Consider the following 27,978-nt stretch of genomic DNA (forward strand, 5'->3'; position numbering starts at 1 on the left):
CTTGCGTCAATCAATTACAAGCGCGTATTTATAAACCTATCAGCATCTAAAGCTGCCTTTGAGGCGATAATAGATTGTAGTTGGTTTATTGTTGTGCTGTAGCATTCTTGTTACAATGGAGTTTAAGCGCATGGGTTGCATATTATGATGTAGCCTCGTGACGTGTCTAGACGATTGTGGGATTCGAACTGTTCCAGACCCTTTTTTCTCCCTACCCAATGACAAAGAGAAAAAAAAGCGGTCTGCACGCGAGACTAAACGTTGACCACTTCAGTTCTTTTTATACTGGCTTTAAGTTTTTGTTTTTTCCCTACTTGGGGGCATTTTATTGCCTTTTCCGTGGTCGTGTGTGTCCGAGGACTCACTAGTTAGCTATTTATTTATTTTGTAACATAACTTATGAAAGTTGGAGCACCGCCTATGGCGGGCGGCGCCAGACTAATGCTTATTTTGTTCATGTGGTGTGGCACGTGATGATAGGAAAATTAAAGGTTTATGATTGTGGTGCGGCTGTACCGGCCGTTCTAGGACAGCTCGGACACAGGAACTTATTCGTTGTGACACAGAGTGGTACGCTAACTAACTGTACATGTTTATGTTGATGAAACTAGTTGTGTCCTCTCGGGCCAGACCGCCTTTTTTTTCTCCTTTTGTTAGCGATTCCGGGAGAATTTTAAAATTAATGGAAATAATTTTTATTTAGCATAGCCTTGTGTAGTACTCCTGAGGATCTCATAAACACTTAGTTTTTAAAAATACATGATAAGATGGTGGAGTTGTTCTATAAGGTAAGTGCGGCTAATTCCGGACACTTAGATCGTTCTCAACAATGGTACAATCCCTGGATCTATAATTTGGTGTGCTAATGCAGTGTCATATGGCCTATCTACAAACCAAAATTGAAGCGAATCCATTATTCCACCTTGAAGTTTGACAAGTATTTGTAACGCAATCACGGGTAGTTTTGTTCAAAAACTTTGAAAATGTTTATCTAACCGGGCAGCCCAAGCTCATATTTTTGATGTTCAAAGATTTATATGAAGGCCATACTCTCACCTAATTGCATACTAAAAATCACAAGAAACCATGCAGCACAGGCGGAGTGGCAGTCAATTTTTCAGCAGCTGCTCGGTTGAAATACAAAGAAAACATTTGCGAATTACGTAAACTTTTGAAATACGCACTGCTGCTTTCTCCCAAAGGGTATGAACTTTCTACTTGATTTATAAGCTGCAGATGAGTGGTACTTTAGTCTCCATACTTCAAAGAGGATTGGTATAACCTGTGGAAGGCGCTACTTGCTTGTTATTAGAAGTGTCCGGAATTAGCCGCATGTTGCATTTTTACACGCTATTAAATTTCGGCTCATAACTCCTCAGCAGTTGATTGTATCGAAACGAAATTTGTACTGCAGATGCACCATAAGATAGGCTTTAAAACGATTCCTAGAGTTTGTCTTAACTCGTTGTGAGTGCAGTGTTGCAGCGATTTTACTAAAGAGTGTCTGGAATTACCCTCATTTACCTTACCATATGCATATTTTGTACCGTACACGTATGGTATAGGCATATGCGTATGGTACGTACCATATGCAAATATGCCTTTTCTCAGTGTCTTCTAGCCTTACCATCACCTAGCTACAATGGGCTATCTTTACAAGCATTTCTAGCTGAGTAAACTTAGAACACAACATAATCTTCTTAGCTGTAACTATAAATTTATTCATCAGCACATACATGCATTTTATCCTTGCCATGTCCATGCATTTCCCACTATATAGTCCTATACTGATGTACCTAAATCTTATGTACATGATCTAACGTTGTCTGCAGAACTCCACATGAATGGTACTGTGTATGCTACTTTATAGCTATAGAGCTTATTCAGGGGGTGTGTCTGTAGAGGTTGAACGCGCAGTGCCTGACTCATTCTAAGTGCCACCAGCCATTTTGAGTGGGATAACGAATGAGTGTGTAAGAAGTCGATTATGGCTGAAAGCGTGACTAGTACCACAGCTCAGTATTCTAAATACTACGAAGAAATAGATAGAGATGCAAAGCCAAGATATGAAGAAAAGATTAGGATGATTGGACTCGTAGATCCTTATTGTCGCTTGGAAGGAAATGCTAACTGCTTTAATAGTAGCCGTTTCTCAACTGTTGAATGGTACGAATGGCCTGAAGTCACGTATGCAGACGTTTTCAACTATTTAATCAATACGACAAGCTACTGCACTTGCTAAAGGCGTACAGAAGTATGGAGGCATTTAATTTCCTCGTCAATGGATGGGTAACTAACATACTGGTTGTATCTTGCAATGCCAGTAGACCAAAGTTTTTCATATTGATGGCGCTGGTTGAGCATTCTCAGCATCTAACTGTTCCAGCAGTCAAGGTTTGGGTTGCTACCAAGAATGATGGTAAAGTTATGTGTGCACATTGCTCCTGTATGGCTGACTTGGGAGAAGCCTGTTCTCACATAGCTGCATTGTTGTTTGCAGCACAAACTAATACAGAGCTAAAGGGGCAGTTTGCATGCATATCACTTCCTTGTTCGTGGTTGCCATCATCCTTTCGTTCAGTACCATTTGCAGAAATTGCAAAAATTGATTTTTCATCTGCTTCACAGAAGCGCAAACGGTTGATGAAAAATGGTGAAGTTGATGGTTCTTCTGCTAGTGATGAGTTACAACAGCAAATGAAGAGGAGATCAATTGTGTCCAAGCCAAGTGAAGAAGATAAGCATGCTTTTATTGAGGAATTGTCACAATCTGGTGGTAGTCCTGTTATTTTGTCACTGATTGCTCACTATAATGAGGCATACGTATGAAGCAGGAAAGGTGATGAAGCAGGAAAGGTGATGAAGCCACTCACAGAACTCCACTCAGCTGAAACTATGAAGCTGTCATATCCAGAATTGCTTCAGAAGTGTGAGGAAGTTTTTGAAACAGTATCATTTTCATTTAGCCAGGCCCAGAAAGTGGAGGAGATGACCAGAACGCAGGCAGATTCATGACAATGGTATCATCAACGAGCGGGTCGTGTAACAGCTCTAAGTTGAGACAAGTCTTGCATACAGACAGCTCACAACCATCATTTTCTCTGATCACATCGATTTGTTATCCAGAAACTTACAAGGCAATGCCAGTGGCTTGTAAGTATGGTTGTGAGCACGAGAGTATAGCAAGGGAGAAATATGTTGAGTTGCTTGGCAAGAGCCACAATGACTTCTTTGTTATCAAGTCAGGCCTCATTTTACATCCATCATTCCCCTTTTTTGGTGCTACACCAGATGGGATAGTTAATTGCTCGTGCCATGGACCTGGTGTTTTAGAGATCAAATGCCCATTTCGTTGCAAAGAAGCTGAGGCAGCTACTCAAGCATCATTCTGTTTGGAAGAAGATAATGATAGTCTCCAGTTGAAGGAAGACCACACATATTATTACCAGGTTCAGTTCCAAATGAAAATATGTCAGGTAGATTATGCTGACTTTGTTGTGTGGAAGGAAAAAGATCTCTTTGTACAAAGGATTACAATAGAAAAAGAGTTTATTGATGATGCCATGAAAAGGGCAGAACCATTTGTGAAGCAGGGAATATTGCCAGAGCTTGTAGGAAAGTGGTTCACCAGGCAAAAAAACAAGCTTAAATGAAGAACAAATTGCCCAATAGCCTGATGTTTCAACTGAACAGGTGTGGTGCTACTGTAAGAAAGGTGAAGAGTATGGAGCCATGATAGGTTGTGACAACAAACACTGTCCCATAGAGTGGTTCCATTTCTCATGCATTCAAATGGACCCAAGTCGTGCACCTAAAGGAAAGTGGTATTGCCCGGAATGCAACACTTCTAAAAAAGGAAAGGGAAAAAAGGTTGTATACAAGGAAGTATCACATAGAACTGATTAATTATTAGAATAACTAACTGTATAAATTTGTAATTATTATTAGTTGCATGTATTAATCAAATGGTACAACTGAATCACAGCAGTTACACAAAGCACAACAAACAGTAACTATTTTGTCTATAAATGACACACCATCATCTTCACTACTAGCTACGATGCTTATTGGAAGAGTTGCATGTAAAATTGAAAATTTCTGTCTTATAACACCAATAACTCGTTCAACATGTATACGTACATGTGATAGTTGACGGGCCTTTTCTATCTCCACTTTGCTGAGCTGACTCTTGCCTTTTGTGAACGGTGGGATACAAACCTCTGCACAGTATAGTCCAGCGGAATCTTGAATAGTGAACCCTCTGTCTGCTAAGATTATGTCACCAGGCAAAAGTTTTTTAAGTAAACCACAGTTTTCTGTGAAGTGAACATCAGATACCCTTCCTCCCCATCCTTTGGAGATAAATGCTACAGATCCTTGGGGCCATTTAAAAACTTGACTGTATTGTGTTTCTTATAATTCGAGTACGTTTGTGCTCTAGCTAGTAAGGATGATGGTCGCTCAATAAACACCTCAAAACAATCAATGATTATAACACATTTTCTAAAATGCTTTCGAAAATCATTAGGCATAGTTTTCATGAGCTCTGGACGTTCTGGCCAATGAACCAGAAACGATGTTCTGGTGTACAGGATATCTACCCACTTATGAATATACCTTGAAACATTAGCTTGACTGATTCCAAACCTGTAAGCCAGAGCTACACCTGTAGGTCTCCAACATTTAACCGCAACTTAACTAGTGTTATCAGGTACTGCTGAAATAATGGACAATCTGCTGACTCAGGTGATTCCTTTGCAGCCAAGTTGTAAATGGCTTTCAACACTGCAAAATTCGGCAATCCAGTAAAGTATTTAACTTTTTTAGCATCATCTTTCATTGTTTCTTCACTTAATACTTGCTTTGACAGAGCAGCTACCTTCTCTTCAAGTTTCTTTTTCTCCTTGGTAACTTCTGACAATTGTTGTTCCAAACCAGTACATTTTGATACCAGCTCTTCATTAGTTTCCTTCAGCACTTCATTAGCTGCTTTCAACTCTTCCAATTGTCTGGCCATTTCAGCAGCATGCTGCTCCTCCAACTCCTTTGTTTGTCTCATCTGCTCAGTTCTTCTCTGCTCCATTTCAGCCTCGTATCTTTCTCTCTGTATTTCCTCTAAGCGCTTTCTTTCTGCTTCTTTCTCCCGTTTGTCTGGCTCTTGCATCCTTTCCCTCTCTCTACTTTCCTTAGCTAACTTTTGCCTGGATGCTTCCTCATTCCTTCTCTTCTTTGTCCCCTTTCGTCTATGGTAATCGGATGCTCTGCTTTTCATTTTCCATTTCATAGGGGTTGATACATGGTTGAAAATCGATGGGACGAAGTCTATATCAAGGGGATCATCGCTCTTTGTTCCACTGATAAAATGTCGACCGCATAGCCAAGTGTGCTCATTGGGCATCCAGTTCTTCCGGTTCACTGCAGCAATCCATCGCCTCCTTCGATGTGCATCTACAGGAAAACGGTGAAAACTAACACCACAGCCTTTAGTATAGGGTAAAGAACAATCAACAGCGCAACAACTCTTTGGCATTCTCGACAACCAATACACTCATCTGTTCCCACTCAAAATGGTGTCGACAAAATACGAGGCGCTTCGAGAGATAATTACCACGCCCCCTGAATAAGCTCTATATATATCTGAAGCATGCATGCAGATGGTCTTATATACACAATTATATAAGTGTGGATAACTGACAATTTACAGCACAACTGGGTAAATAAGCAAGGAGAGCAATTACAACGTGTATGGTATAGCTAGTAAGTTCTAACTGAATTATACATATGCTGCTTGTGCAAAGCTAACAACATAAGAAATGAACTTCGTAAGTGTCATCAGTTGTGCAACATGGCCCCTCACTGTCTTCGTATCTTTATCTACTATATACACTCCTCTTCTTTTGAGGATCCAATTTCTTGTTTACATACTTTTCTTGTTTATACATACTGTAAATAGTACCACCACTCACATTCATCACACTGGACCTACAGCACAAATTATTGTGGATGTTGTTAACTTGAGTACATTCAGATAAGAGTATAGCTAAACATATTGTCGTCCCATCCACAAGCATGACAGTAAGTGAGTGGCTACAATACATGCACTTAACAATTAAACAATACTATAGTTAATATACATTTGTTACTAAATTATTCATTAGAACTCATAAACTCACCATAAAATCTCTGCCATGTTATGTTTTCCTACTTCATCTCAGCTGAGTAGGCAATGCGCATGCCACCTCATTCAATAGCAAAGATTTAGCAAACTATACAGTTTAAAAAGAATTTATTGCACATGCAATTAATTACTATGTACATCAGTCTTAGAGTATAGCAAATGCTAAGCTACAGCCAGATTTACATTAATTTGCAAACTGGAACATTGCTTTTTCTACAGTTATATCTCTTTGCTACCTCCCTCAATGTTATTGTATCAGCATTAATTCTCCAGGTCTTCCTCTGTTTGAGCAATCATTACATTGTACTTCTCAAGCTCATCTGATTGAAATTGTCTGCTCAACACTCCTTTAGTGCCACCAGGCATAAATATCCATTTTTAAGTGGAAGTGTACTAACAAATTAAAGCTAAACAATAGATTATATAGCAACAATAGATTATATAGCAACAATAGAATAAAACATTTACTGAATGAAATAATATACATATAATACATATGCCTAAAAAAAATAACATGTCACTTATATCATGCGAGATCAGTATCATGCCATCAATATTCTTTTATTTCAAGGAATGAGAGAGAACCATCATTATTAAATGAGGAAACATGTAAATACATTACAGTGTGATGAGCCCTCAGTCTCATGCGACCACAGCCAGACCCCTAAAAGATATCTGTGTGGGCACGGCAAGGTCAAACAAACAAACAAACAAAATAACCCTAAACCTACATACAAAAATAGAAATTTGTTACATTATTACACATAAACTACACTGTCCACTCACTGCAATGCCTGGCCAAGAAAATTTTCTGTGAGCAGGATATGCACGCCTTAGCAGCATCGTCTAAAGTCTGTCGAATAGAAGACTTGGTGGTGGTTGAAGGGTGGATGGAATCAGCAAAATTCTTGAAATTCTAAATACAGCTGGGTTGATAGTGTCCTAGCACACTAATTTCAGCTGTTTTGTAATAGTTATCGATCCTCAAACGATCAAATTCTGCAAGTAGCTGTAAGTACTCTGTCTTATTTGCTTCCTAGATCTAGCTGCTTCAATGTGATGTTCAGAGTCCAAGGGACAAGTCAGTTCCAGTAAAGCTACAGAAGATGCTTCAGAATTGTAAACAACAATATCTGGTCTGTAAGAAGTGATCAACAGGTTTGATGGTGTATATACTGTAGTTGCTTGAGGACCTTCACTAGCTTGCAATCCTGGTAGGTCAGCATACACATGGATACATGAATAACTGACAGACGTGTCCACAAGTCTACAGGCAAGAAGATGAAGAACCTGGTCATGTCGATATGTGTAGCGCTGTTGAGTAAAGCAAAATACATCTCAGCTCTAGAGAATAGAATAGCTAATCAGATCAAAATATGCATGATTGCTCTATATATCATAGATAATATATACCTTACCATTAATAGAATATCTCGATCTTCACTGAACAGAAACCGCTAAGCGTTACTAGCCCTTTCCCCGCCCTCCCTCTTCCCCGAAAAGAAATGAAAGCAGAGCGCCATCCGGCATACCGTATAGCGAGTTATTTTCGAAACAGAAATTTTCGTACAAGAAGCAAAATATGAATTTCGAAAGATTTTAATTTTGAAGAGTGCATATTTCGAAGTCCGGATGGATTTCAAATAAACGGAAAATCGTGTCATAAATTATGAAGATACGTAAATGTTTGCCAAAAACTGACTTACTGATGGAATAATTCCCATTCCTGTGCACTGGAGAGAAGACTGAGGGAGTCTTGGGTGGAGTGAACTCACTGGCACGATCACGCTCGATCATAGCTAGCTCATAGTATCCTAATCACCACAGATTGTAGAGCAGACGGCATCAATTCCCATTCTGGATCACCTGTTTTCTGGTTATTGGTACAGTAATGATACAGTTTACCCATTATCATCAGCAATACTGAGCTAAAACTCGAGGAATACACGAATGAATCACCAAAAGTTATACGGTTGCTTTCACTTGTGGGAATTTATTTTCGAAAAACAACCGGACATGGGAATTTATTTTCGAAGAGAAGGGCCTCTTCGAAATATCCGAAAATAAAAACCTTTCGAAAATTGCCAGCTATACGGTAGTCAATAGGTACGGCAGTGCAAAAACTTTCTGTTTGATATTATATGCATACCAGGTTAGCTATACTCAGATGGTATGATTTTCCGTACCATACACGTATATGCATATGGTATGTACCATACGCGTATGGTATAATATACGCATATGGTATAGAACAGAGTTATAAGTAATTTTGTCCTTTAACATAGGCAAAATTTTCTCCGTATCTTTCCGTTGAAAAAGGTCCCAAAAATGGCACAATTGAACAAATGCTTATAACTGAGCTTTGCAATAACATTTTGAAATTCTGTTTTCTGTTATAAATACCTTAATACATGGACCACAGTGTAACCTTACTTGTAAGACCCTCTGAATAAAGGTCACCTCCATAGAAAGCCACTAAATAGTTGCATGCATTTAGCATCTTGCGGATGGCAAAACAACATACACATGGTGAAGTGCAACCACTCTATTCCAGTCATCTCCACTCAAAATACAATGTGCATGCAAAGCAAGGAGTTGTACTGTTGATTTATAGCTGCTTATATGATTATTTTGTCTCTTAATGTACAGCTCCTTGACAGCTACAAAAATGGTGCATCAGAGATGAGCCATTTGTGGTGCAAATTTGCTGACTTTTAGCATAGTAATATTGAAAACTACATGGACAAAAATGCTCACCTTGGTGTAACTAACATGTGCTGGGTCGTTTCTTGCAAAAAGAACATAACATTGTGGTGGCTATATTGCAAAATAATCTTATAATTGGCATAAAACTCCACACAAACATATTTGTAGCAGGAAACTAACTGCACTATCATATTCCTTGCCCCCAGAAACCCTAGAAATGATCCAATTGTTTGATCAATTGCTCGTATGGCAGTGAAATGATTGTGCCAACTCTCCAATGGAAGATTCACAGAGAAAATTTTATGCAAAATTTACAGAATTCCGGAATCGCTACTTTTGTGTGTGGGTGGGTAAAAAAGAGGTCTGACTAGAACTAAAGTGGTAGTAGGTTATTGGGTCCTCGCTTTGTAAAGCGTTTACAGCATACTCTAGACTCCTGATCTCTTGTATTAAATTGTCAAATTATGACGTTATCATAATCATCATTGTGTACAATCTCCAGGTCTTGGGTGGACATACTTCATCTTGAACTTGTAGATGGCTAGTAGAATGAATGATAATCCTTGGAATGAAGACAGTTCATTATCAGGAATCTCCCTGGGAAAACCACAAGATGTTTTGACAACACTGAGAAATTGTGGATTGAAAATTGTAAGTGACAATAAGAAATGTTGCATTGTATTTATGCAGCCTGGTACACTACGTATCAGTACGGTGAGGCCTCATTAATAGCTAGGGGTCCAAAATATGAGGTCTATGTAATGAATTTAATTGTTCTATGTATTGACTACTGTAAGTACATTTTAGCTAGCTGTGTTTGGGACCAAGAAGATGTGGCATCAGTGGCAACTACATGACAAGGTGGCTGCTACACTATATTACACATGCTGATGGAGCTTTTCTGTCTCCATAGTTAATAACAATTTCCTGTTGGCCACGTATTGTTGAATAATACTATTTAATAAACACCATGACGTTTATTACTTTACAGTAGTTCTTTCAAATTTGACCAGATGCTCGAAAACAATGTTGAAGCCCTTATTTTCAAAACTGATTGTTATATGTAATAATTTTAATATTTGTACATACAGTGCAGCAAGAGTAAATAGCAAGCATACTGTATGGGAATCGGGCTATCCATTGCACATTGTTTTACCAATGCTGCTGAAGTATCTACAACAATTTGGCGTGGTAAAGAGTTCCATAACCTTCACATTGATATCAGGAAGTACTTGTGGGTGAATCCGTATTGCAGGACATTTCAGCTAGTCAGAACATATGGTTAGATAATAGTTAGACACCAAGACCAAGAGAACTAAGTGATTTAGTAATCACAATGGTTTGATGCTATAGCGTTCCAGCGCAGCAATGGCACTACTAGCGTCCTGAGGGGTTACTTGCAGAACACAAAGAAGACGAGTGCTGCAGTATGAGTAATAAATGAAAATAATACTGCCTAGAATAATTAAAGAATAGCTAATCAGCAGTTCATGTTGGCAAAGTTACTGCTTAGGTAATGTATAAAACTGAGTTGTTCAACATAGTGATGCATACAATGCTGAGATATGAAAAAGGATCAAAGTACTGTAGTGAGTCTTTTGTACCATTATTAATAATTAGACTAGTAAAACCCATTTAAAGATTTACTTAAATTACTTAGTCATCTGTGTGCCCTCAAACAATTTTGTGCAATTATAATTCTTGGCACCTTTCCATGGCTTACTCCATCATTGTGCGCATCACAACAACTATTTGCTTAACAGCACTGCACTAACTTTCGTGGGCATGAATCGCTGAGTAGCTACTATTACTTATTCTTGGGAGTAACAGTGAAACTTTTTCTTTCATCTTCGCTTATTGATAATGCTGCAATACTTGCCTTCTCTGTGTTCTGCAAAATGGTTCTGGATAAATACAGTAGTAGACTAAACGCTTCTGACCCTAGGTTCACAGTGTTACCCTGGTTACCATGCCAAATAATTATTTTTTCTGGTGCCATTTTCCACTTCAGGACAAGAAGTTAAGAAAGTGTTCTATTCTTCTCGTTTGCTCCCATGCCGTGGACCAAGTAGTTGATGTGGGGGTGGGGGGGAGGGAGGGTAGTCTCACGGAGCCAGACCCTATTCTTAAGCGCCTACTCCGCAGCCAGACTCTATTTCTCCGCATGGCGCTTTTCAATTGGGTATTTATAAGCGCCTGCTCCGAAAGGTATAGCTACATAATACAGTACTACTACTTTCACCTTGCCTTACCAGCTACATCTGCCATTTTCTCTGCAAGCTTTCTGGAGGCGAGACTGCATATTCATGTGACACATCAGCTCACACCTCAGACATGATTACGCTCATTCCAAGCAAATTAAAAAAGTAATAGCTCTCTGGTTGTAGAGTTTGAATATGCTGAAACCTTACCTACTGTATAGCTGAGGACGAAGCCAACTGTGGTCATCCACACCTCTTCTATAAGTGGTTTAGGGCAATTAACGCTCACCTACCCAGAGGTGGTTTGCCAGCAGAACTTTTCTATTGTAGAGTCCCCAGACCCTTTTGGAGCAGGTGCTTATAATTTCCAATCAACAAGTACACAAAAAAAATTTTCAACTAGAGTAGGGACCATAGCACATCAATAAAACGAACTGAATCTAAACAATAGGAAGTGTTATGTCTTATTGATTTACTGTGATTTAATATCAAGGACTTTTTACTCCAGCTTGTTTCCGATGTGCTGTAGTCCCTACTCTAGTTGAAAATTCCAATTTTTTGTGTACTTGTTTGTTAACTTTTTAAACCAGGTACATGCCCACAGCTGGCCGAAGGTCAGCTGTGGGCGCATGCCTGGTTTTACTGAAATTGTTTTCGTAAAAACGTGTGTGTGTGTACCTATCTATGCTTGTCCGTACGCACCCACATGAGCAAAATTGTTATAGTAATGGCAAAAGCAGCTTTTACGTAAGAAGTAAAGCGAAATGAAGTCTGTATTAACTTACGCAAAGGTAAAGTTTGCTCTGAGGTGGTTTCTTTTCGGTGGTCTGAAATACGGGTGTAGCGACTCTCCTCAGACTTTGTGAATTACCTTCTCTTCAGGTTTTACAGGCGTTTAACAATTGGGAAACAACAGTGCAGGCCTCGTAGACTACCAGGAATAACCTATCCCTTCGGTTGGAAAGGGGGCGTACCCCTGACGTACATGTACGCGAATGAAAATGAAGAGCAGCTTTGAGGCTTTGTCGATAGAATTTGTGGGAAAAAACATGATAGTCAACTATAAAACAGTTTAGAAGATACTGTACTTCTGTGTTGTTAAAAGCGGTTTGTTTATGCATTATTGCACAACTTGATAAAATAATAATACACATTATAGTTGGTTAATTCCAGATGAGTTAGCTAGCTGCATGGCGCCTGGTTTTTAGAAGTAGCACAACATCAACTTGTTTTGTAAATAATACTTATCATGACTGGTGAACTCATGTATACCGCAAAAGAAATGGCACTGCATGCCTCAGCTATATCTGTTATTGTCTGAAAAGTGAAGTATCCATTACGCTTCGTTGTCAGCTATTTTCAACCCGTTACACAGCAGCAGTATGGATCAAGAACTGTTCGAATAGCACCTCTGCAATCTACTGTAAGTAGCCACTATAAAAAATACAGACGATTTCTGTTATGAAGGGAAGCCATCACGTGCTACTGCCAAATTGATACTTTTTGCTGTCAGCAAAGATGAATGGGACACAAAGGAGGACACTGGTAAGTCCATGAAGAATGCATTGTACGTCCAAAAGGCATCTCTCGGATCGAAGCGACGTCGAACGGCAAAAAATCAAGCCATAGCCTTGGCCGTTATTGAGTTACGCTTGTCTGAAGTCAGTAGAAAATTCCATTTAATAATTTAAAAGAAAAATTCCATAACAACTTGTTGAAAGCGTTTTGGGTTGATCTGAAGACTTGTTTGGGCTTAGTTTTACCTAACCAATACTGCATGCCTCATCATCATCAGGGATAATTGAAGCTGGTCTTTGGGTGATGGTTTTCATGGGTCACACCCACTCCTTTGTGGTCCCTACTATGCAGTACTATCATACTGTATGATACACTGTAAGTGCTATGTGGAGAAATAAGGTACAGTGTATGGCTACACAAGACTGGGGCTGACAAGAGTATAGAATCTCTGGAAGCAGGGGGTCAGGAGGGCACAGCCCCCAAAAGCTGCAGCCATTTAACCTTTTACAATGTCTCAAAGTTTACCTTACTGTATACAGTAGGTACAATTTGAAGCATTTCAACAACAGACCTTCAGTGCTGGTCACTGTAAAGCTTCAATAGCAATAACAATAACAACTAAAACACCAAAGTTTTAGTCAAAAGTATTTGAAACAGGCTATTTGCAGTTAATAAAAGCTCTTTTGGCTATGTTGATTACAGGGTTAATAAATATACAGCATTTATAAGCAATGCAAAATAGCCTTTAGACACTTGGGAACACTTGATGCAGTGGTACGATTCCCACTGTTGACAAAAAAAGATTTTCATTTTTAAAGCTGTACTGTATTAGTGAAGTGTTTTAACTGCTCTGTTAGGGTATTTGAGGGAGTATGTAAATCTTTTTCGTGGTTTTCAGCCCCAATTCAAGAAGAATTTCAGCGAGATATCATTCTGAGGGGGGTTTCAGCCCCCTAGACCCTCCACCACCTATGCCATGGACCCATGGCTATAGAGGTATTTTAAACCATTTATACAGGGGGTGTATGTACTTAGTCTGGATAAGTTAAATCGCTTAGGCACCGTTAGCCCTTTTTTCGAATAGCTACTGTACTCTTCAGCAAAGCTAACCCCTCAACATGTTTAGTAAAATAATAGCGTTATAACAGTTGTGAAGGTTTGGGCTTTTATGGCCAAAAATATCCCCCCAAAACCAGACTCACCATACCTTCATGGCGCCTTGGCAGTATTGGTGAGGTATAGGCAAGCCCAAAAGTGACCTACAGGGTGGCCAAAAGCATCTCTGATAAGTTGCTATGGAATTTATTTAATTTAACAGAATTTGCTGACTGACTGACTGCCTGCCTGCCTGATGCTTCAGACAAGTGTACCCTGTAACTCGACAACCAATAGACTTACTTACTGTAGACTCTCAAAAGTAGGACATGTTAAGCTGGCACACTGTATGTATGGTACGTATATCTGTCCCCTTCACAAAATACTGCTCCTTCACATCTTCGCTAGCTCCCAATGTGACTTTTTGCATACAAGACCTGTAATCTCTCCACTGTCAGCATTTTCAGAGTTACACTTAGTTTTCTATCCATCATTGCTTGAAGAGGGAGCAATGTGTACCACTTGGAAGTACTCATGTACTTTTAGGATTACCTTGCCAGATGCTGCTACAATTGTCTGATTAGCATCGATCCAATTAATGCTCCCCACCTACAGTATCTACTGTAAGTCATCTTGGTGTTTTATCCCACTAGGAACCTGCAAAGGAGGCTACTGAAAGCCTGTGTAGCAGGGAGAAACTTGATACTAAAACTCCGTGTGCAATTCAACCCGTCAATTGATATGTACCAAAGTTACGGTGAAACTAGTATACTAGACAGATGCTAAAAGCATTGTGGGGCGAGCCTGATCTATAGCTAAAAGACTTGTATAGCTAGCTATACACATTAGGGATGCAACAATACAGGTAAACACCCTAATTGTGTATTGTCCTTATTGCATTCCACACTGTGACCTTCTCGTAAAGTAACACTGAGAAACGAAGAATAATAAAGAAGAAATTGTGTAGTCTCTTAATACACAGTTCTTTGATAAACTTAATGTGTTACAAATTAAAGATACATGCATTTAACACCCATCAACAGTCCTATTTTACCCGGCAGCACCTTGCTTCCCTTTGTTCATCAGATTCTGTTCCACGTGTACGCCGATCTTGCTGTCTTCTGGTAAGCCTTTGGTGTTCATCCACGTTCTCGCGTCTAATTCTTTCATATTGTCTTCGCCTAGCCAACCTACAGTAGTATTTTCGAAAGGCACAGGTAGCAAGCTGCACTTAGTGCATGTACCGGCTATTTGCGTTTACAAACCTTGCTTGTCTTTCCTCCTCGGTTTCTCTCTCTCTTCTGAACCTATCGCGCTCCCTTCTTCTTCTGAGTCTTTCTTCTCTCTCTTCTGCACTTTCAACACTCGCCATGGTCACATCGCGCCACGTGCAATAAAAGTGACCACTGTAAATTTTTGGAAACTGAATGTGACGGTCCCGACTACCAACAGTGTGGGACTTTCCGTGTTCTTTGCGTAAACGTTTGGGAATGCGACGATCGTACGGTCCAATGGACTACTAACAGTGTGGGACTTTCCGTGTACTTTGCGTAAACGTTTGGGAACGCGACGATCGTACGGTCCAATGGACTACTAACAGTGTGGGACTTTCCGTGTTCTTTGCGTAAACGTTTGGGAACGCAAAAGTCGTACGACGGTCCAATGGACTACTAACAGTGTGGGACTTTCCGTGTTCTTTGCGTAAACGTTTGGGAACGCGACGATCGTACGGTCGAATCGAGTACTGCAATTGTGGGACTCGCTCAGGCTCGCCCCAATTACTGTATGTAGGCCCTGATATAGAGCTTACAGGTCCTTTACCATACTGTTTACTTAAGTAAGCATATATACAGTGTATATACCGTGCACAACAAACAACCAAAACGACTTGATAAGAGTGGAACTTCTATTGTATATACTGGACCCAGAACATTTTGCTGAGTTTACTTTTTTAGTGGTGTCCACTGTACAGTATAATATTTGTACAAGCGTGAGGAAAAATTAAGGATCAAAAAAGTAGGGACGGACCAAATTGAGGATTAGACGTTCACTAGTATATCTGCAGGTGTAAGCAACCTCTTTAGTTTTCCTTTTTTTTATGATACCTAATTGAACTCAAAATTCCTAATTTTTGTTTGTTTACTTTTAACACAATGTACAGTATGTCTGGTATGCCTTTGGCACTTATAAGGTCCTGGTTCAGCCCATTACACAGTGCTATAAATGAAGAAGCTCTAGTAGGAGAAACGTGTCTGCACTTTATCCAGTCATCACGAAAAAATATGGATGATTCGCATGCCCCAACTCTCAATTACTGATTCGAAAGTGAAGTGACCATTATGCTTTGCTTTCACCTATTTTCAGCCTGTCACACAGCATTACAAGCAGAAGCACTTCTGCAACGGAAAATACCTGTTTGCAAACACAGGGAAGCCATGCATTGCACTACCACAAATCAACACCTTGGGTTGTTGACAAAAAGAAATGGGACACAAAGGTACAAGTACCGTAAGTCCATAATGCATACATTGTATGTACTGCGGTATGGCAAAAGGCAAGTCTCGGGACGAAGCAATGTCGAACAGTGAAAAAAATCAAGCTCGTAGCCTTAGCCATTATTAAGTTTCGCTTTCCTGAAGGCATCAGGCGGGCAGTTAATCAGTAGAAAATTCCATTGAATAAAATCTTTTGGTGATTTCATAAAATCTATTAGAAGCATTTAGGGTTATACTGAAGGCACTTTTGGGCTTGATGCTTACCGATATTGCCAAGTTTGGATGATATTTTGGCCAGAAAAACTCAAACCTCCATGATCCCTAATATACAGTACTACCATACTGTGTGATGGAGCCAGATGTGTTGGGACCGCAATCATGTCTTTATGGTAGAGGTTTCTTCTATTGTGTCCTTAATTTGAAGTGTTTATTCAGAAACCTTCCACTAACTTGCAAAGTTTTTGTCATGCAATGCTTAATAGATAATATGGTAGGATAATCAAGGGAGGTTCCGTACAAAATGGCACTAAAAGGGGTTCATTTCCTACACTACTATAGGGGAGATTTAGCGCCACAAGCACTAAATCTTCCCTACAGTAATGTAGGAGATGAATTATGCTCAACATTAAATCTTCCCTACATTAGTGTAGGAACTATATTGTGCTCCAGGCACTAAATCTTCCCTACATTAGTGTAGGAGATGAATTGTGCTCAACACTAAATCTTCCCTACGTTAGTGTAGGAACTATATTGTGCTCCAGGCACTAAATCTTCCCTACATTAGTGTAGGAGCTATATTGTGCTCCAGGCACTAAATCTTCCATACATTAGTGTAGGAACTATATTGTGCTCAGGCACTAAATTCTATTGAAGTGATCATAGTGAATTGTTGCTGTTTTAGTTGCAATACTTCAACTGCTTGTACTTTATTTTCCATACAACCTCATAACAGCCTTCTACCTTTGATGCTAAGGCAGTAGTACCCTTTGATTCCTGGTATAACATATTGTAAACATGTGACTATGGGTTATAGTAGTTTACTTAGTTTTAAAAATGAGAGTTTAGTACTTCTTGTAAGTATGCATATTTATTACTATAGCAACTTCTTTGCATATAGGTCTGCTTCTTTCTTGGATACATAATTTAATGTTACATGGAATCCCATGGTTGATTCTTGCTATGCGTATATACATACAAATATAAATGAGTTGCACTTATGGACCTTATCCATGATGTCACAAGACACATAAAGGCCAACATAGTTGGGACAGCAGGATTACGGTTACATAGAAACCATTTAAATTAACTAATACAAATTAGCATTTCATGAAATACTAATTACATAATAATTGTAATTACTGCAAAATATGAAATGGTTACTAAGGAAACCTCAACTTGCAATATACTGTAGTTAAACCCACAAATGCATGAAGAGAAGTATAGCTTGGTTAACGTGTTTTCAAAGAAAACTATTCAGCCCTGGTTTTCATACACATACTAGCTGGACACGCCCTCAATTCCAACTCAAAGTGCTACGCTATTCCTAGTAACTCAGGAAGCTGGTAGTGTAGTTTTGTCATTTTTAAACACCCATAGAACCCACAACAAAACGTTCACAAAGTTTTAGAAAGCTGCCATGCCTAAACTGCCTTAGAGCAAGAGCAAAACTTACCTGACTATATAGGCGCTTAATACCATACACTGGGAAACTTTGACGAAGGGAAACTTTGACGAATCAAAGTGAATTCGTCAAAATTTATTTCGTCAACATAAAATAAGTGCCCAGGTTCTTATTGGTGATTTCAAACAATTCGTCAAAGTTTATTTCGCCAACTTTGCCTAAGAGCAGATTCATCAAATTTTACCCTCGTCAAAGTTTGCCGGTGTAGTTCTTATGCTGCCTCCATTTCTAACACATAGACTGCTTTTGACACAAAACCATTAGCTCACATGGGTGCAGACAGACACACATGTACACGCATGTATGTTTCTTTCTGGAAACAATTATAGTAAACCAGGCGTGCGCCCTTGACAGCCTGCAGTGCCAGGTGCACGCCTGCAAATTGCATGGGGAACAGTAGGGAAGAACAATCACACCTTGGGCCAAGATGGCAAGCTCTAACCAACAGATATGGTAATTATAACAAAAATCATAATCAGTCGAAAGGCACCTAGACATTTTTATTGCAATATGTATCTGCTGGTATAGGCTGTAGCTATAATTGTTTAAATAATTTCTTCCATACATGCATGCATAAAGTTATAGACTTGAGCAAAAAAAAAATCAAGCAAGTTATGAATATAAAGCGGTTGTATCCCAGTAACATATTTTAATTACCACCCAAGTCTGAGACTATGGGTGATAACCTACGATAATACCCTCAAATAAATTCAATTGAGTTATTGTACCAAAACCTTTAGGCAAAATAATCAATATAATCAATATTTTTGATTTAGTCTAGATGCGCCAGTTAGGAAAGAGAGATTTTAATTTCCAATGGTGATGGGGTATTCGAGACTTCTTGCTTTGTGATGGAAACGGGGAAAAACATTTAGTCTCAAAACATTGCATCAGGTGTTTTCGCATTTCTTTTTGATCATAACAAAGAGTGGCGGGGTCGTCTCCAAACATTAGTGATACGCAAAATGCAATTGCAAAGCAGCCACAGTCTTTGTTTCCCTTTTGAAGTTGAACTTGTGGAATTTTCACAATCCAGTTCCCATATAATGAATGCAGTTGTTCGGCAAGAGTTGAGTTGATGCTTTTAGGTTGAAGAGAATCGTACAAATAAACTACGTTATCTCTGATGTGCGATAATGCCCAATGCTCACAAAAGTGGTGAAAAAAGAAAGACTTCTCTTCTGCTTCTTTTATCAATTCTGGTCGTGCATTGTTTAATATTCGTATGCAGCATGAAGCTGCACGCTAGCAACTGACCAAGGTAGGAGACTGAGTAGCAATGCACTACCTGCTTTTATATGCAACGCTGGGCATACTTGTAAGACTAGCTTTAAAACCAGTACAACTGGATAGTCGACTGGTATTACCAATTGTAAAATACCAACACCTTTCAAGGAGTAAACAGGACACAGAGAAATATTTTTAGCTCTAAACAAGGTGGAGTGTTAATAATGAAGTATTATTTTATGAAGTATTATTTTATGCCTACAACAATGTAGGGAATAATTAGTGCTTCTTTGAACAATATTTTGTCTACTACATTGTAGGGAACATTTAGTGCACCTTAGCACTAAATCTTTCCTACATATAAGGGCAAGAAATAATATTTGAGTATAGTGCTTTATCCCACATGTATTATAGGGAAGATTTAGTGCTTAGTGGCACTAAATCTTACCCATATATATAGGAACAAAAGTGCATTTAGTGCCATTTTATCTGGACCCCAAAAAGAAGTTTACCAACTGATAAGATCGTATTTGTTGAGTTTATTACAGTTGTATAAACTATGTACATGTATTCTGCCATAGTGGATGGATGGTCAAACTAGTGTTATATATGCATATGGTATTGTTCTAATACACATACTGTATGTACAAATGTAAAAAAAATTGAGTGGGACTATTAGACCAAAAGTACGACATGGTCTCAATAGTGTGGTGGTCTTGTTATTGAAGTAGCTGTATATGTACAGTTCATTGAAGATTTTCTTTTTGTTTCCTCTCCTGTACATGTGGTATTGAACTAGTGACACAATGGTGCCATTGCCACTATAGTTTTTAATACTGTACGTAGCACATGTAATTTTGTGTGATTACATGTTCTATAGACAGTACAGTGAAACTGACCACCTATTAGATCAAAACTGTGGTGAGGTGCCTTATTAATGATGTCAGCAAGTATATAATAGCCATTTTTGAAGGTGGCTGCTACAGAATAATGAGGTGGTCTTATTAAAGAAGTTGCCACAAATTGAGGTTTATAGCAAATCAAAAACTTGCCAGCACTTACTGTAATTGGGACACAACTTTACCCCATCACAAGGATCCTTACTATTGGAGTCTACTGTGCAAATATTCATTTATACTTGTTGTTGTACAATAGAGTGGCCCTAAAGATGATGTGAAAGAATTACCTTCTGTAAAATTGATTTATTCTTTAGAAAAACTTCATAGTACTTATGAAGATCTAAACAAGGTTGGTACGTATTATAGTCTTACTGTACAGTGTATGTATAGTATTCTGAAAGAATGGCTAGTTATGTCTGTATTGTTTGTACATGTATGGTTGTAAATGTTTGTACAGAATAGTATTTTGTGTTTTCATTGTGTGACATGTCTCTGTGCTTATTTAGGCCACTTGTGAGCTTAACAGACATACGCTGCAAAGAAAATACGACACCTTCATTGATGTCAGTGTATTAGGTCAGTAACTGCATATACAACCCTTACTGTTAATAGTAATCAGCTACTCCCTTCAGTATCATGATACTACAAGCATTCCTTTACAGATGAACAGCTAAGGACATTGGAAAATTTGCTAGAGCATTTTGTGACATTGATAAAACAGAAAGATTTACTATTGCAAAGACTAAGAAATCCAATGAGTGGTAGTCCATACCTGTTAATTGAAGCTGCTTTCCAAAGGTACATACAGTAAAGCATTTGCGATTTTATTAATTATCTGATATTTGCTCAAAGCTGATAGCTGATCTGTTACAGCATTCCTCGTCGATATTGCTTTCTGCCCCAACTGATAAGTGCAGTGGCCATTATGTTTCGTCTCCGACCAATATGAATGAAGAGCAGTATGAAAAATGTCTCTGCAATCACTTCAGAAAATACGGATATTATTGTAGCTGCCACCTGACCACAGCCACACGGAAGCTGTATTGCGATACCGCAAATTGACACTTTGCGTTGGCAGTGAAAAGAACTGGGACAAAAAAGACAACGATAAGTCTGCAATGCGTGTATAACAGTATTGTACGTACTGCAGTTGACATCTTGGGATGAAGCGACATCAAACACAGTCAAAAAATCAAGCCTGTAGTCCAATGCATTGCCGAGTTATGCTTGTCTGAGGGCATCAGTTAGTTGCTTGCTTACAGGGTACTTGCTTGCTTCCTTCTTTCCTTCCTTCCTTCCTTCCTTCCTTCCTTCCTTCCTTCCTTCCTTCCTTCCTTCCTTCCTTCTTTCCTTCCTTCCTTCCTTCCTTCCTTCTTTCCTTCCTTCCTCACCTGCTTGCTTACTTGCTTGCTTACTTACTTGCTTGATTACTTGCTTACTTACTTACTTGCTTGATTACTTACTTACTTACTTACTTACTTACTTACTTACTTACTTACTTACTTACTTACTTACTTACTTACTTACTTACTTACTTACTTACTTACTTACTTACTTACTTACTTACTAGGGACCCGCCGATTATGCTGGCATAATTATGAGCATAATACAGGTGCTTGAAAGCATTGAGCATAATGCTAGCATAATAAGAAGAATATTTCAACCATACTACAAATCCTTGATGGTCAAACTACAGTACGTATCACAGAAAAAGATCGATATACTCTAATAATAGAACAGTCAATAACTCTAATAGAACAACCAGGCACCTGACTGTTGTATATCGATCTTTTCTGTCACATGCAGTTTTGAAGAGCAAAGATGTGCTTCAGTCACTTATTATGTGCCCATAACTGCAAATAACATGGGAAATGAGGCATAAAGCTTGAGCATAATTTGAGCACAATAGGTAAATATTTTGAACAGTGCAGCATAGCATAATAGGTAAAATTTTGAGCATAATAGGCGGGTGCCTATTACTTACTAACTTACTAACTTACTCACTTACTGTTCTTACTCACTCACTTTGTTGGTTACATATAGTTAGTTAAAATAGGGAATTTTTAAAATTCCATAGAAACTTGTTGGGCCGTTCTGAAGGTATTTTTGGGCTTCATTGTGTTTAACCAATACTGCCAAGCTGTTCTGAAGGAAAGCTGAAGCTGTTTTTTGAAGGCAAAGATAGCCCAAGACACCATGGTCCCTAATATACTACTGTATAGCTGGTAATTTTCAAAAGGGTTTTATTTTCGGATATTTCGAAGAGGCCCTTCTCTTCAAAAATAAATTCCCACATCCGGTTGTTTTCGAAAATAAATTCCCACAAGTGAAAGCAATCGTCCAACTTTTGACGATTCGTTTGTGTATTCCTCTAGTTTTAGCTCAGTATTGCTGATGATAATGGGTAAACTGTATCATTACTGTACCAATAACCAGAAAACAGGTGATCCAGAATGGGAATTGATGCCGTCTGCTCTAGAATCTATAGTAGGATAGCTAGCTATGATCGAGCGTGGTCGTGCCAGTGAATTCACTCCACCCGAGACTCCCTCAGTCTTCTCTCCAGTCTCCAGTGCACAGGAATGGGGATTATTCCATCAGTAAGTCAGTTTTCGGCAAACATTCACGCATCTTCATAATTTGTGACACAAATTTCCGTTTGTTTGAAATCCATCCAGACTTCAAAATATGCACTCTTCAAAATTAAAATCTTTTGAAATTCAGATTTTGCTTCTTGTGTGAAAATTTCTGTTTCGAAAATAACCCGCTATATGGTATACGGTAGCAGTACCACTGATATACATACTAGTATATTAATTTTAAAATGAAGTAGGGATCCAAGTGTTTTAAAGAGAGTAAAGCAAGAGATGAATGATGGAATTATGACATTCCATTAGTATATCCGAAGTGTAGGCAACCGCTCTTGTTCCACTACTCTCCCTTGTTTCACTACTATTTTTTATTCTTTGATCCCTAATTTTTCCTTCTACTTGTATATATTACTAGTGAGTATACAGTATGTATTATATATACAGTGTATAGTTGGTGTCTGTATCTTGTTATAGGAATTTATCAGTTGTACTATCATCGTCTGCTGATTTTGTAAACAACCTTTCCCACTATTTGGCATTGGTAAGTAGAAATAAGTTCAGTGTATACAGGGAGGACTGTAAGATCTTCACATGCTGCAAGTCGTATCATTCATACAGTATGGTAGTTACTGTACCTTTGTAGTAGGGATCATGAAGGTTTACCAAAAATGTTGTCCAAAACAAGTATTGGTTAGAACGCATGGTCAATCCCATAAATGTCTTCATAGTGACCCCAAACCCTTCAAACAAGTTTCTATAACTTGACTACGGATAAGGCTATGGTTTGATTTCTTCATGTCTCTTTGGCCGGAGACATGCCAACTGCAGCTATAATGCATGCATCATAGACTTACTGTAGTTACCTTTGTCCTCCTTTGTGTCTATTTCTTTCTTCGCTAGGACCACTACTGTGTAGGAGTTGATTAGCAGTAATATGCCAGTGCTTTAGTGATGCACCAATTAATCAGTAGACAATTGGAAATTGGTTTATCAGCCAGATTTCAGCAATATGTAGGTATTGGTAATTATTAGCCAATTATTTAGTCAATCTGACCCAATGTTATTGTTTCCATAACAATAAGACAAAACTAAAGTTTAAAAATGGCAATTTTGCACAATAGATGTGAAAACATGAACATCAGATCGTGGCCCTTATGTGAATTTCAATATTGGCTAATCGGATAATCAGCAAAATCTCTTATCAATGCATCACTACAGTACTTTAAATTTTGTTGTTTGATGTAATTGATTGCAGAGGCACTTATGCTGTTTTTCATTTGTAGTACTGTATAAAACAAAGCGAAATGGCCACTTTGTGTATCAGAAATTGATAGTTGGGGTGCCTGTTCAGTCATACGATAATATAGTGTGTAATCACACACATTTGAGTACAATTAGGGAATGATTATGCTGTATGAGTAATGGTCAAAATTGCATGAGGCAAAATTAGGGAATAATTGTACACCTGTACAAGTATCAATCAAAATTTCACAAGACAAAAGCTATGTGCAATTTTGACTGTTACTTGTACAATTATTCCCTAAGTGCACGAGAATATGTGTGATTGCCTACTAATCACACAGTGACCATCCTTCATGCTTTGTAGTGCACGTGTATCCTGCTATGTATGTTTGGTATATGACATTATATCAAGAGTACATAATAATAGAAGAGGGTACTCTTGATAATAATAGAAGAGTCCCTACTCTATTATTATGTACTCTTGATTGTATACAGTAGCATCTTTCAATTTAATATTTCTCAGTTATGTTGTTCCAATACTCACCTATACTGTGCAGTAGTTCCTTAACTAACAAACATTATGCATATACAGTACATGTACACATAACAATTGGTAGCAGTTTGATGTATTGTATGCATATATTTTTGCAATTGCTTTGAGAGTTTTGCACAGTAGTGCTTCATTTGAACTCTTAACAACTTTTCTCACAAATTTTTTTATATCTTGGTGACTGTTCTATTAGAGTATCTTAATATCGCTTGTTTTACATATCATAGCATGGATCTTTTGTGATTTGAAAGTACTGTACCAGGAGTATTAATGAAGGAGATACAGTATAAAGCAAAAGCCAAACATGTGTGCATGCCAATTTTTAAGTTGTTTCTTACCCTGCAGTGGTGGAAAAATCACACTTGCATTTTTGAAAGTTGCTTATAACTTTGTACCACTTCTACTAAAGTATGTTCACGTTGAGCTGAATCCTCAAAAACGTTTAATAACTCATGGATGCAATTACACATGATCTTGAAATTTGGTTCATTTGTAATACTGTTTCACCTGCTAAAAAATATTTCAAAATCTTTTTGTTCAAATGTTTGACATAATATTTACAGCCAATCAAAAATTTTGCAATACATTTTCTATTGGGAAGCCATATAAGTACAGTGTCCATTACAGCCTTTTCCCGAACTTGTAATGAAGCCAAACCGTATGTGTCTGTTGTTGACACCTTTGCTGTTGCCAATAATCATCTGGTTGGCTGAAACGTTAACTCTGTTGAGAAAGAATCCCCTTTTAATTTTTAGCTGTTTTTCAGGATTCAGCTCAACATGAACATACTATAATCTGTGTATGAATTGGATGATGAATGCACTATAGTACGCTCTTTATATTAACCCTTTGGCCCCTAACGCCACTATAGTTCTTAAAAACGAAAGTTATTTTACGAAAAATACGCGTTTTGACATACAAACTTGGGCCCTTGTTACTCCATACAGGGATCACCTATTCCTTTGTGGTTTGCATTAAACTACTCATGAAGAATAGATCTACAACATCATATAACTTTTACTAACCTTATTTATTCCGTTTCTCCTTTGTGTCTGGTAGTATAGTTGTAACTATTGTCTTAAAAATGGCTGAAATTTCTTTCAACGCAGATTCACCTTACATCATACTTGATTGTGCTACAATGCTCGGATAAAGCTAAGGATAATATCCGTTAACCGCAGAGTAGCGTGGTCCAAACCGTATATTCATAGGATATTTCGTTTACAAGATATATGCGTTTGAGCGCATGCGTGTAACAAGAGCCACTATAGTGGCTTTCATGTTTAACAGAACTTTTTTTTTTATTAACTTAGGGGCCAAAGAGATAATAATTATTAATTAATGTTTGTAAGTAGCGTGAAAAGAAAACTACTGTAATGGAAGAAGAGGAATAGAAAATAAGATGAAATTTGAAGGCACATATTGCAAAGATGGCTGAACTGATATAGCTCCAATTTGATATGGAAGATTTCCCACCCCAAATATTAAAGTATCTCAAGTCAGCCTACCAACTTGAAGGTGTGTGGTCACAAATACAGCTAGCGTAAAAGGGGTGTGGTCATCGTGGTCTTGATTGATAGATCGATAATATGTAGAATAAAGAATGGGTGTGATCTTCGGTGACCTATCGTGAAGATACAAGTAGCTATCTAGTACCGGTGGTACCTCCGTACAGTAGCGTAGTCTTAAGCACCTTAAATAATTTTATGGCGTCTATTATGCTACTTAAAGAAAGTGTTGATATGGAAAATTAACGTCTCGATGTGGTTTTGTTGGATGAAGAAGAAGACAAGCAGCCTGATTGAAGATAAAAGAAAAGTGCAGAGGGCACACACTCTTCGCAACCCAAAAAGGCAAGTGAGTTTGTTATTGTGGCATAAAATGGTGGCCGTGCACTGCTTCATTTGGCCTCTAGGCTTGCGAATGTGGTGAGTGAGTGAGTGAGTGAGTGGGTGGGTGGGTGGGTGGGTGGGTGAGTGAGGCAGACGAAATAGAGTTTTGACGATTTAAAAAAAATTATATCTGGCTGCCAGTAAGTGTTTTCTTGTTTTTAACGCTACATTTGATGTTAGATGGACTAATATTATTCCGTAAAAGTGATTTTCGTAACGTAAGACGTTTCTAAGCTGGTTTTTAAAAGGTGGCATTTTTGGTGGCGCATGTCATTTCTGGGGATCCCTACTTAAACAGTACTACTGTACTGTTTGATAGCATTGTTTGATTCATATAAAATGCACACTTGCCTGTTGTGCACTCAGATACATTGGCTTTCCTTGGCCGCACAGCATACTACCATAGGTAGGTCAAGTCACTAGCAAAGTCTATGACCAAGTCTGCGTGTGGGCCATGTGGTGCACCACTGGCTGTCCCCTGTATCTATGACCAAGTCCGTGTGTAGTTGGGTGATTGGGCCATCTTCCCAAGGTGTAATGGCACCAATTAGTGACTTCTTTGGCCACACAACACACACTACTGTTTGTCTTGATAGTTGATAATAAACTTGGTTGTCATAACACATCTGAGGAGTAAAGCAACTCATTAGAAATTGTTTTCCTGCAATTATACTGTAAATTTGAAGAGTACAAGGGGTACATACAGTTGTATGATTACAGAATTTGCTGGTATGGCACTTAAAGTTGAACAAGTGTAAGAAATTTTACATTTGAGTATACATTTGAGTATTGTAGGAATAATAGAAATAAAAAAAATAATAAAACAAGGGTGGTCATCTGCAGCCATACTAGCAGACATTCACTGTAAATCACATACAGTCTGTTATTAGTATATGACTGAAAGAAAACGATTAATAGTATAGCTGCATTCAATTCCCCAACTACACCTGTAGTTTCCTCTATATCCTAACAGCTTTCTTCTGTCCTGAAAGAGGTTATCTACACCTACTCATGGTCTGCTTGATATGTCCACCCTCAGCCATCAGGCCTGCAGCCCTCGTGCTTTGGGTGGACGTATCAGGCAGACCAGTCGTGCCCATGTTACAACTATATAACAGCCTTAAATGTTTTAGTTTTGTCATATTTCTAAAGATATGAGCTGTATTTCTCCATTTTCAGTATAGTACTTGTGGCCTTGAATTCTGTTGAGTCATTTTCACTTTTATATTATTTACATGTTGTTTACTGGTATTTATTTCTTTATTTTTGCAGATTAGAAATGGAGAATCTCGTTTGAAATATTAATGTCAGTGGCATTCCTTGGTGCACCTGTACATGTCTACTTGTGGAATCCTCTGTACATGATGAATCTATCAAGTCGTTCAGTTTTTCTTTTACAAATCAAATTGCACTTATGTATTTGCAAAGAATGTTGTGTTTATGCACAGTACCACTACTTATACATGTCATTGTTGTATATATATAAACTAGCATATATAGCCTAAATATTTTGAGGGGAAATATTGTTGGGGTTGAGCAGTCGTGGATTTGCTAACAAGCCCAAATGAAATGGTGGTCTAAAATTTTTATTGTTAACACCCAAAACCTGAAAGTTTTCCCTCAAAATATATAGGGTTATATAGTACCAAGTAATAAATGTGGACTCTTGACAGTACTGATAAGCTGTTTATTTATCTAAATTC

The 27,978-nt window shown here is 38.3% G+C and overlaps 2 protein-coding genes across 2 annotated transcripts; one reads left to right on the forward strand and one right to left on the reverse strand.

The window, feature by feature from the left end:
* The first annotated feature begins 445 nt into the window (after positions 1 to 445).
* Positions 446 to 27,781, forward strand: LOC136250662 (uncharacterized). The gene is made up of 7 exons (XM_066042889.1): positions 446 to 570; positions 9,387 to 9,535; positions 20,257 to 20,349; positions 20,507 to 20,576; positions 20,663 to 20,798; positions 23,066 to 23,132; positions 27,548 to 27,781. The coding sequence occupies exons 2-7, from the start codon at positions 9,422 to 9,424 to the stop codon at positions 27,578 to 27,580; spliced, it is 513 nt and encodes a 170-aa protein (XP_065898961.1). The 5' UTR covers positions 446 to 570; positions 9,387 to 9,421; the 3' UTR covers positions 27,581 to 27,781.
* LOC136248456 (THAP domain-containing protein 2-like) lies at positions 4,661 to 5,530 on the reverse strand. Its single transcript, XM_066040237.1, has one exon. The coding sequence runs from the start codon at positions 5,528 to 5,530 to the stop codon at positions 4,661 to 4,663; it is 870 nt and encodes a 289-aa protein (XP_065896309.1).
* Positions 27,782 to 27,978: the final 197 nt, after the last annotated feature.

Source organism: Dysidea avara, chromosome 3 (genome assembly GCF_963678975.1).
Source record: "Dysidea avara chromosome 3, odDysAvar1.4, whole genome shotgun sequence".
NCBI lineage: Eukaryota > Metazoa > Porifera > Demospongiae > Dictyoceratida > Dysideidae > Dysidea > Dysidea avara.